Consider the following 12,249-nt stretch of genomic DNA (forward strand, 5'->3'; position numbering starts at 1 on the left):
ACGTTGTTGTTGTCTTGGAAGAAATCTTTGTGGTCACGAGATAGGTGACTCCTCCCGTGGACGATAGTGCGCATGGGCATCAACTCCATCGTTAGATTGTTTTTTTTCCGCCATTGGGTTCGGATGCAACTTTTCCGCTCCGGTTGGAAATCTCAATTCCAAGCTTCTCAAAGCGCAAAAATTCCAGAAAAACCATTGAATCACCTTCATCTTCAACATCGATTTCATCGGCTCGATTCCGGACATCGACGCGGGCCGCTGGGCCAATCCACGCCGTAAGGCCTACGGCTCATGGAAAGGACGCCTTTCAAAAAATGCCCCTAGTGTGGAGCAAAATTTCCACACAGTGACCATCACAAGGTCTGCAACCTGTGCCTATCACCTGAACACGACGAGTCCAGCTGTCCAGCCTGTGCATCCTTACGATCCAAAAAGCCCATTCGAGATCGAAGGGCTAGAAGACACATCATGGCACAGAGACCAGCTCCGGAACCAGAGGACATCTTTGATGAAGGCCCCGATGTTCCAGAAGAAGGTTCCGAGGATCTCGAAATCATCTCTGAAGCAGAGGACTCAGACGACCTCATCACTCCTGGGCAACGTGTGAGTACTACTGCCCCTGCCCCAACCCCTCCAAAACCAAAGGCACTGGTCAAGACTTCGCCTGTTGTCCTCAGTCGAGACTGAAAACATCCTTCAGAAGCCCCGCCTCTGGGCTCGGCTCCGAAGAAGCAACACAAGCCTTCCGGTAGCTCGGGACCGAGCAAACCGCATGTCATTGTCCCACCGGCACCTTCGGCACCGAAGCCAAAAGAACACTTGGAGCCGAAATCGGCTCCAGCGCTTTCCACCTCCAAATCGGCCCCAAAAACGCCAAGGCCCATAGATAAGCCGGCGTCGAAGGTTCCCAAGCCTAAAGTTCCAGCTTCGCCTCCGAAACTAACATCGTCGGCACCGAAACAAACGGCTAAGGACTCTGATACACCTCCTAAAGCCAAAACCTACACGGATCAACCACAACCTCGCTCTGAACCGAAAAAATCAGCACCGAAAACTGTTACCGAGGAACAAGAACTTTTTCACCCAGATCCCATCGATCCAAGGCAGAAAAAGATTTATATCAACCCAAAAACTGGACATGTTATGGCTGTGCCATGTAAGAAATAACTGGACACACCATCTGCTCCAGTTCCTGTACACAAGAAGGACTCTGCAACATCGCTTATGCTCCCTTCTTCTCCTATACTGCCTTCTAACCCACCTCCTCTGCCTACACCACCCTTACCTGTAACTTCTCCACCACATACACCACCTCCGGATGATGATGATGATGACCTAGGGGGTGGGGGTGATCCTACTGACCCGTTCACGGATCCAGATACCTCACCACTTGATGATTGGGCATTCCCTATCCCAACAGACCTGCCAGACCCACAGCTATATCCCTCAAAACCATCTTCCCCAGATGATCACCTGGGGTTTGGCCAATTACTAAATAGAGCATCACTTTATCATGGCGTTACAATACACTCCGACGCACCAGAAGAAGATTTCCTCTTAGATACTTTTGAACAATCTCAAAAGTCAGTGCAAATACTACCTATGATCAAAGGAGTCATTAAGCATGCCCCCGAAGTATTTAAAGACCCCGTCCGTGCCAGGGTTCTTAACCCTAGCATAGAAAATAAATATAGGCCTGCCCCTGAAGATCCTACTTACATCAAAGGACAGTTGCCTTTGGATTCTCTGGTCATTTCCAATGCTAGGAAGCGCACCAACTCCCAGACCTCTGGAGATGCACCACCCCCGGACAAAGAATCCAAACTGCTAGAAGCTTCTGGCAAAAGAGTAGCAGCACAAGCTGCTAATCACTAGCGTATTGCCAACACCCAAGCACTACTGGCACGATATGACAGGGCACACTACGACCAGTTAGAAAATCTCTTACAACATCTGCCTGAACGGTATAAAACCCAGGCAAATGACCTTATCCAAGAGGGCAAGCTCATTTCAAATCCGTCAATTAAATGTGCACTTGACGCCGCAGACACTGCCTCTAGATCAATTAAGACCAGTGTGCTCGTTAGACGACATGCCTGGCTACGCATTTCAGGCTTTAAGCCAGAGGTACAAACTACCATACTCAGTCAGCCATTCAACCAAGAACAGCTATTTGGGCCGGCTGTAGACACTGCCCTTGAAAAAATGAAAAAGGACACCGAGACTGCTAAGTCCATGGGAGCATTACGGTCTCCACAAACACGTGGCTCCTTTCGGTGCTCCTTCTACAGAGGAGCCTCCAAAAATATGGGCTCAGACACCTCATCTACATTCAAAGCCACTACACAAACATCCCCCAGTAGAGGATATTTTAGAGGCGGATACAGAGGGAACAACAACAAGGGACGAGGTCGAGGTAATAACAATCGCACCTCCCCTGCCACAAAACAGTGACTTTCCTCCGCTCCCCCCAGACCATTCCACTCCATCACAACAGACAAGTGGGTAAGACAAATTATCCAGTATGGTTCCTGCCTGAAACTTACAGCTACCCCCCCCCCACACATACCACCCAAACAGCGTCCAATGACCCCAGACCATCCTACGCTCCTCAAACAAGAGGTTCTCTCACTGCTTCAAAAGCACGCAATAGAGCCAGTTCCCTTAGAGCATCATGGGACAGGGGTATACTGACTCTGCTTCCTAATCCCTAAAAAGGACGGGACTCAGAGACCAATACTCGACCTCAGACCCCTAAATCTGTATATACACTCAGATCATTTCCATATGATCACTCTTCAACAAGTGCTCCCACTGCTGCAACAAGGTGATTTCCTTGCCACACTAGATCTCAAGGACGCCTACTTCCACATTCCCATACATCCTGCTCACAGGAAGTACCTAAGGTTTGTGGTGGACGGACAACACTACCCGTTCACAGTCCTTCCATTCGGGGTAACAACCGCGCCCAGAGTATTCACAAAATGTCTTGCAGTAGTAGCAGCACATCTCAGAAGACAATAAATTCATGTCTTCCCGTATCTAGAAGACTGGCTAATAAAAGCCAACTCATTAGAACAATTTGTTCTACACACTCACCAAACCATCCAACTATTACACAACTTGGGGTTCACTATCAACTATCCCAAGTCTCATCTCCAACCCTCTCATATACACCAACATCTAGGAGCTACCATAAACACCTCCACTGCCCTAGCATATCCCAGCCCAGCCAGGATAGCCAGTATACAAGCTCTTATTACAAAATTTCAAAACCAACACTCTCTTCCACCCAGAGTGTTCATGCAGCTCATAGGCATGATGGCCTCTTGCATCTTCATTGTGCCTTATGCAAGACTTCAAATGCATCCCTTACAGGAATGTCTAGCACGTCAGTGGAACCAGGCTCACGGACAACTCACAGATCTGGTGTTGGTGGATAGCCACACACATCGCTCTCTACAGTGGTGGAACATAACAAACTTGTCCAAAGGGTGGCCGTTCCTAGAGCCCCTTCCACAGATAGTGCTGACAACAGACGCATCACTCACAGGATGAGGAGCCCATCTCCTCGGACACACCACTCGGGGCAAATGGACCACTCAACAGAAAGTGCTACATATCAATTACCTAGAACTGCTAGCAGTATTCCTAGCACTAAAATCCTTCCAACTACATGTACAGAACAAGGCTGTCCTCATCCGGACGGACAACATGACAGCCATGTATTGCATTCAAAAACAAGGAGGCACACATTCTCTGCAGCTGTCCCAGCTGGCACAGAACATTTGGAGATGGGCCATTCCTCAGAACATATACCTACTTGCAGAACACCTTCCAGGGGTTCACAATCAAATTGCCGATCTGTTAGGTCGACAGACACAACAGATCCACGACTGGGAACTACATCCCCAAGTTCTACTGCCCTTTTTCCAAAAATGGGGCCAACCAGACATAGATCTGTTCACCACGCACGAAAACGCAAAATGCCCAACCTTCGCCGCCAGGTTTCCCCACCCGGAGTCAAAAGGGCAATGCGATATGGATGAACTGGTCAGGCAGATTTGCGTACGCTTTTCCGCCTCTCCTACTCATTCCACTAGCAGTACGCAAGCTCAGGCAGCAGTCTCTCAAACTGATCCTAGTAGCTCCCACATGGGCACGCCAGCCGTGGTTCACAACACTACTGGAACTCTCTCTAGTTCCACACCAAAAACTGCATCTCTCCCCGTCCTTAATAACCCAGAACCATGGAGAGATCAGACATCCAGATCCAGGTCAACTGAATCTGGCGATCTGGCTCCTGAAGTCCTAGAGTTTGGTTACCTTAACCTGCCACCAGACTGCATGACCATTATAAAAGAAGCCAGAAGACCTACCACTAGAGCTTGCTATGCTGCAAAATGGAAATGATTTGCCATTTACTGCACTAACAATAATATACACCCACTGGATGCATCCATCCAGAACATCATTTGCTACTTACTACACTTGCAAAGATGTAATTTAGTATACTCATCCATACGTCTCCACCTAGCAACATTAGCAGCTTACTTACAAAATCGACAGCTCTTGTCACTCTTTAGAGTCCATGCGATCAAATCCTTCATGGAAGGACTTAAAAGAATTATTCCTCCCAGATTACCACCCTCTCCAGTGTGGAATCTAAACATTGTTCTTACTAGGCTCATGGGACCCCCATTTGAACCTCTGCATAAGTGCGAACTACAGTTCCTTACATGGAAAGTAGCATTCCTTATCGCAATCACATCCCTCAGAAGGGTAAATGAAATCCAGGCTTTAACCATACAAGAACCATTCTTACAATTACACCGTAACAAAGTGGTTCTTAGGACAAATCTAAAATTCCTTCCAAAAGTCATATCTCCTTTTCAACTTAACCATTCAGAAGAGTTACCGGTGTTCTTTCCAAACCCAGACTCTGTAGCGGAAAGAGCTCTTCATACCTTAGATGTTAAAAGAGCCCTTCTTTACTACATTGACAGAACCAAATCATTCCGCAAAACAAAACAATTGTTTGTAGCTTTCTCTCCACCACATAAGGGCAACCCCATTTCCAAATCTGGGATTGCTAGGTGGATAGTTAAATGTATCCAAATATGCTACCAGAAAGCTAAACGCACACTAACAGTTCCCCCTAAAGCGCATTCCACACGCAAAATAGGGGCTTCCATGGCATTCTTAGGGAACATTCCCTTAGAAGACATTTGTAAGGCAGCCACATGGTCTACAACACACACCTTCACTAAACACTATTGTGTTGACGTGCAAGCAAAGCAACAAACTTCTGTGGGCCAATCTGTCCTTAAAACTTTATTTCAAACTTCTGCACTGAAACAGGTGACCACCGCTAGGGGAGATACTGCTATATAGTCTATGCTAGTGTGTGATCTGCAGCTCATATGCCTCGAACGGAATATGCTACTTACCAGTATGCATCTGTTCTTGGCATGTAGAGCTACAGATCCACACACGCCCACCCACCTCCCCGGGACCTGTATCTGTTCCAGCATTATCTTACTTGGATATCACACATGGACATCTCTCTCTCTTCTACTAACTCCATCATTTTCCATCATGGCGAAAAACAATCTAACGATGGAGTTGATGCCCATGCGCACTATCGTCCAAGGGAGGAGTCACCTATCTCGTGACCACAAAGACTTCTTCCAAGACAACAACAATGTGAAAGCATCCGAGCCCAACACCAGATGGCGATCTACTATGCTAGTGTGTGGATCTGCAGCTCTACATGCCAAGAACAGATGCATACTGGTAAGTAGCATTTTCCTTATCTAAAAGGGGATATGCTGAAAATCTGGCATGGATCAGGCTCTCCAGGACCGACTTTGGAGAACCCTTAGCTAAGTCATTGGTAGTAAAGTAGCATCACACCCTTGCACCCCTTTTTGCTTGGCAGGTGGGCCTTCCTGCTGCAGTTAGGGTACATATACCTGAACTATAGTGAAATACAGAACAAGATAGTGATGATATTTTTCGCAGGGTTAGGGCAGGTGAAGTTAGGAAATACCAAGATTTTTCATAAAACTTGAGGTTTTCTGAACTTTAAAAAAGGCGACATATGCAAATCTATTTTTATCTGTAACAATTCTGATCATGTGAAGTTGAAGTCAAGTAAATGCGCTCCATGACCTCCTCCTTTCGAAAGTTAAAGTTACAGCTGTCTAAAAAAAGTATTACTTTGAGACATTGTAGTTGTCCATTCTGTCAAGGGGACACATATTGGTTGTTCTATAGATTTCTTGTTAAACAGAAAGTAACTGTGACATTTGGAGCCAAAGTCATCTGGCAGACAAAATGTCTGGAGATGAAGGCTGCAGCGGGAAAGATGAGGAAATGCAATTCTGGGAGAGTCTTAATGTTTTTTAAAGGAACAGAACAGAATGAAGTATCTCTTTTTTTGTTTCTGTCACAGCTCTGCTTTCATCAAAAAAGGCATTAATTGGTTGTTCGCTTGTATGTTTTCTTCAGAGATTCAGCATTATAGCTCCACTAGGAAAACATCATTTAAGAATTGCTGTTTCTTATATACTGCCTCGGACGACCATAGGAGCTTGAGCAAGCTCATTTCTACAGCTTGAGTTATTTCAGTTTTGTGCTCCACAACTGTGACCACACAGTGATACAGGACACGTCCTTTTCCTGTTGGAAAATATACAACTTCGGCCAGATAGAATATGACTTGTCACAGTAAGAGAGTTAGATGTTTATCTTATAACTTTAAAATACAGTAGTAGGCTTCTGAGCATAAGGAAGATGCAGCAGAAATGAAAACTACCAATGGACAAGAACAAAAGACCAGGTCGCCATTTGACCCGCATGAAGGTTACTGTCAGGATAGAGAAATTGAACTAGTATTTTTGAGAGGTTCGAAGGAGGCAGATTTATGAAGTCTTACCATGTAGTAGACCATATCTCTCAAGTAAAACAAATGAGAAATGCAGGCCTTTCCCATGGGATATCTCTGCGGAATCCGTGGTTCTTTCAGGATTTTGGCAATCATATGAGAACAAGTAACAGTGTATAGAGCCAGAGCTGCTGACTGCTGTCTTTAAAAACAACACAAACTAAATAATCCCCTTTATTTTGGGAGACCACAATGACACGAATAAGCGTTCCAAAAGGGCAGATGCTGCTCAGAGACTATGGTGATGTAAATTCAACATTAAAAACCATCAGGTTAAACATGGGAACAAAATACCAGGTCTAGAGGAAAACAATGTTGAGCAGGAAGTGAATTGGCATTTCATTTCATAGCAGTGTTTTTATTTTTATAAAGTGCCTACGTGAGATGTGATCTGAGATGCTTCCTCATCGTATAAAGAGAATGTACTTATTTCACAAGTGATCTGCTTATTGATTTCTTCTTTATTTTCAGGCCGTCTTAGTCGACTTTCATCAGGAAGACAGGATTCCAAGACTGCCAACTCGTGGACAAGCCAAACTCCCGCTTCCGCCAGCTCCATGAGCGCTCGCTCTCTTGTCAGCACCGGCCTCCCTGGCAAACCATGGAAATAGAAGGAGTGTCTTTATCTCCAGAATAAATATGTGTCTCTGGAAAACCACATTGACCAACCAAAAAAACTGTTTTTCATTTAAGATGAAGGTCCACCCCTGGTAGGGTGGAGGATTGTAGGTATAGTGTGAAATGCAAAGCATTTTAATACTTCAGAACAGATATAATTCGTCAACCAAGAGGTTAGTATTTTCACTACACTGACGACACATCTAATTTATTTTATATTTTTATCAACCTCTCTTTTTTCCATTTGAGATCAAGGGCAACAAATTCAGTAACCTGAGGAGACCTAGGCATTAGATGTAATCATGTGCCTATCACACTAACAGGTCTGGGCCACCAGCTCTTACCAGAACGTGTCCATTGGGGATGAGAATATTTTTACACAGAATACTGTTCTACTTTAGCTTCTCCTTTCAGACCATATTTTTGTTCATTGCGATTAATTGTTCCTGAGAACACTTCATTGCATTTTGTTTTATTTAGAAAAATTATTTGAGTTCAGAAAGCAACTTTTATTCCACAAGCTCAATATCAGAGGAGGTGCAACTAGATGGACCACTTCATGAACATAGTATTATAATTGTGAGGTGTTGGAACCAATTGTAAATAGAAAGTTTTGTAGTTTTGAGTTATTTAAAACAAATGAGACAGCCAACGCCATGAAAGGTGATACACATAAAGTTTCTTTATGGGTCCTTAATCTTCTTTCACATTAAGATGATTGACACCTTGGGTGTGTTTTCATGCAAGTCTAACACTCCTTTCTGGATAAGCTGTATCATTCGGCCAGAACCCCTTTCTTGCGGTGCTTCACTAGATGTTGCATGAAAAGACTGTTAATATGGGTACAAACATGCTCTTGCTAGGCACTTGCAAAGTTTGCTTTCCTATTTCTTAACATACATCACTTTGTTATCGGCAACTTCTGAAGAATAGATGCTTGAGGTACAACCCTGATTTCATAGGGTCCATATCTGAGGAAGTGCTGTTGTCCTTTTAGGACTATTTTATAATAATTGAAAGTACTGCTGATGGAGTTGGGCAGTATAGTTGCGTCCCTTTCGGGACTCTTGAGCTCTTTCAGAAAACTTACATGCACAATAAATAGGCAACACACAGTATTGCCATTAATTTTCAAAACCTCAAAACCTCTAAGAGCTATTGCTAGCACTGTCCTCATCTTTCCTCCTGATGTAAATGTGAACTTCATATTCCTTCTACTCTGAGGGGATTAGTACTTCTCCAATAGTTATTAAAGTTTGTCTGATTAAGGACAAGTCTAAATGGGAAGCAGAACATCATTCCTTAGGCTCACTCAAGAAATTCCTTAATGTGAAACTTTCACTGTTATTGTCTTTTTTGTAATAATATGTATTAAATAAATTGAAAAAATGGAACTTCTGGATTTAACACTAAGTGCTTGGACTAAAGTTTGTGTAAATGCTTATTTGAGTTATGTTGCTGGATGTCTGATGGTAAAGGAAGAAACATTAATTAGCCAGCAACATTCTCTCAGGTGTTCAAGGTCATAATAGCTGCCAGTTATTTATTTATTTATAAGGTTTTATATAGCGCGAACATAACCCATGTGGGTATCAGAGCGCTTTACAGTGCTAAATGAGATAGGGAATAAAAAGAACAACATTATTATCAGGGGATCAACAAGTTATGATGGAAGCCTCCAAGAGAGACCACCACAGTTAGCTTGTCCTGCTAGTTTCCTATGGATCAGTGATTTGGTTTAGGTGTGTTTCTGTCTGCGACCATAGTTTAGCATGATATTATGGGCCCTATTACACTGTCAGTCGGAGTTGCCTCTGACCGACACAGTCTCGGTGTGGTAACCGACTGACTGACCATAGGTTGGCGGTTCCGATCACCAGATTACAATGCAAACTGCACATGGTGTGGTCGCAAACTCCCATTTCTCTATAGGAATACAGAAATGGAAGTTTGTGTAATTACCTAAACCATGTGTCAGGCACCTCACGGTGCCTGACACACAGTGCAGGGATTTTCAAGGGGGCATCATAGGTGGCCCACAACCTTAGGCTGCGGAGGGATGGAGGCCTGGCTAGGGGCCCCCAAAGTCACTTTCCAACAGCCTTTCCATGTCAGAAAGCCCAACATCATAATCAGACGGCAGAAACGCCATCCGTAAGGGATTATGATGGGTATCCAACTGGCAAGTCGGATTAACCGCTCGGTTTACACTCTGACTGCCGACATTGAAACTCGGAGGTCGGACTGTAAACCTATTGTGTCGGTCGGTAAGGCTCTTACGAGCAGTTGGAGGATTACCGACAGACATCGTAATGAGATCCTATGTGTTTTACAGGCCAGAACACTCCCTTTTGTTATCCTTGGCTGAGAGTAGACAAGCCTTGGATTGGTTTCGATTTCAAAGTGCTGTGGTGAGTGAATAGTAGGCCCTAGCCTGCTGTTTTGGTGACCTGAACGGCAAGGTAGGCTGGTGCCCCACTGAAGCTCTGACATCAACAAGTGACAATTTTTGTCTCAAAAGTTGACACTTTGTCATCTGGACTGTAGAGGCTACATCGAGAGTTGTGTAACTGTTGCATTTAAGAAAGTGGTGAATATACATGGAGACTTTAATTTATAAGTAAAAATAAAATGTCAGCAGCTCTGGTATACTGTAAGTTACATGAATTTATGCTTACAAGTAAGATATGATGAGCAAAAGTGGCATACGAATTAAGATTCCAAATTTAAAGCAGAATCATTCAAATATATCAAACCGAGATAAAATAAGCAAAATCTCTACATTGTTCAGAGGGACTGTCTGTCTAAGAACTCTTTAGGGTTTTAACTGAATTGCAGTTGCCCACTATTGGCCTGTCTTCTATCAGTTGAATTCTATGACCGTCTCACCTATTTCTTTGAGAATACATTTCAGAAAATCGTACAAAGTACAAATGGAGAAGTCGATTCCTGAACCTGCCTGTCTCTCCCTGAGCCCAGCCCAAAAAAGAGCAAACACAGGTAATTTTATGAGACTATGGGCTTGATTTAGATCTCGGCGGATGGATTACTCCATCACAATGGTGACTGATATCCCATCTGCTGAAATATAAATCCCATTATAGCCTATGGGATTTATATTTATTAGACGAGAATCAAATCAGGCCCTAAATCATGAGAAGACTGAAGTTCTCCTGATATCAAAAAAACTACACCTGTCTCCATCTTGTCATCCTGGCCAGTCGTCGTGGGAAGCTGCGCTAGACCATCTGAAAGTCGGCATACTGATTGAGGCAAATTTGTCATTGAACAGCTAGTGAGTAGGGAAGCAAAAGACGTCTTTCTGGCAGTTAAGGATGTTAAGATCAGTACTTCCTTGTTTTTAATTCAACCACCACTTCACAATTGTGAATGCGTTAGTGTAGTCTAGGCTGGATTGCGAACATGCCATAAATTTGGTGTCTCAGAACACTATATCACACCAGCTACCGCTTGTTCAGAACACAGCGGCAAGACTAGTAACCAAACTCACCCTCTTGCGCCATCTGCATTAGTTGCCAGTAAAAAGCAGAATTCTCTTTAAGGCTATGACGATTGTACATAGAGAAGTTCATCAGCCTGTTCCTGGCTTTTTGGGTAAAAGATTCCACTCAGGGGTATTATGAGCAGTTGATCCCTTTGGGCAAACAGCTCAGAAAACTCTGACCTGTAAGTTCATTGACAGAGCTTTCTGTGTTGCCGCAGCTAAAGTTTGAAACACCTCCCTTCTTTCAGAATCAGATAGAAGAATATTTGAAAACGCCCTGTCTGTTTTTTGTGTGTTTTTTTTCCTTTTTCTTTCTAATGGTCAAAATATATTTTTCATACATTTGGTGTGAAAAAACAAGCAAGTGCACTTTCTTTGTCATTGCTCCAAGGAAAAAAACAATGGTGTAAACGTTCACTCCAAAAAGATTTTGGGCCAAAATAAAGAGGTACAAAAAGTTGATTGAAGCTCCATAGCACTACTTTTTAAGGTAATCAAGATGACATAGGACAAATTACAATGCCTTCACTCCACCTAGGGAGAAATGAACTTCCCTAACTCGCACACCTCTACATTTTTTTTTTTTAAACAAGTTTTATTAGAAACAATGAGCAGCAATTATGACATTACATTGACATCTTAAGCAGAATGTTCATAAATACAGCATTACAAGTTTAGCTGATGATCCAGCAGGAGCCCAGAGGAACACACTTCAACAACATTACAACAGTCACTAGGCGGGCCGCTTTATGTCCCAGGGTCAGTAAACTTCATCAATCCACATCTATTCCCGGCTGTCCCCATTGCGTACCACAATCTCTTCGTCTCCCTCCTCTAACTCCAAGAGATTCTCCCTCCTCAATTTAACCGTAGGAGAAACACATATATCTCCCCTATATTCATTCCAGCGCCCCCACTTATGATCCCATTTGCGAAGACATCCCCTCCCCTTATAGATTGTTTGTTTTTTCTGCAATCATGGCATGGTCCATATCTATTGCCAAATCTCTCAGCTGTGGTACGGTGTCTACGCCCCACTTCTGAGCAATATTCCGTTTTGCTAAACTCCACCCCATCGTGGCCCAGGATTGCTAAGCTTGTGTGAGGTCAGTTGCCTCCCAGATATTTAGGAGACACAGTGTGGGAGTCATGTGGATGGGTTTGTCACAAGTTCTAG

General features: G+C 43.7%; 1 protein-coding gene across 4 annotated transcripts in view; it reads left to right on the forward strand.

Annotated features, from left to right (window-relative positions):
- The window catches only part of CEP41 (centrosomal protein 41), a 295,708-nt gene extending 286,734 nt beyond the window's left edge, over positions 1 to 8,974 (forward strand). For all 4 annotated transcript variants that reach the window (XM_085653604.1, XM_085653606.1, XM_085653603.1 and 1 more), the window contains one exon: positions 7,421 to 8,974. In XM_085653604.1, the coding sequence (XP_085509730.1) occupies positions 7,421 to 7,560 (140 nt within the window). In that variant the 3' untranslated portion in view covers positions 7,561 to 8,974. The remainder of the gene's footprint in view (positions 1 to 7,420) is intronic.
- The last annotated feature ends 3,275 nt before the right edge of the window (positions 8,975 to 12,249 follow it).

Source organism: Triturus cristatus, chromosome 4_1, assembly GCF_964204655.1.
Source record: "Triturus cristatus chromosome 4_1, aTriCri1.1, whole genome shotgun sequence".
NCBI lineage: Eukaryota > Metazoa > Chordata > Amphibia > Caudata > Salamandridae > Triturus > Triturus cristatus.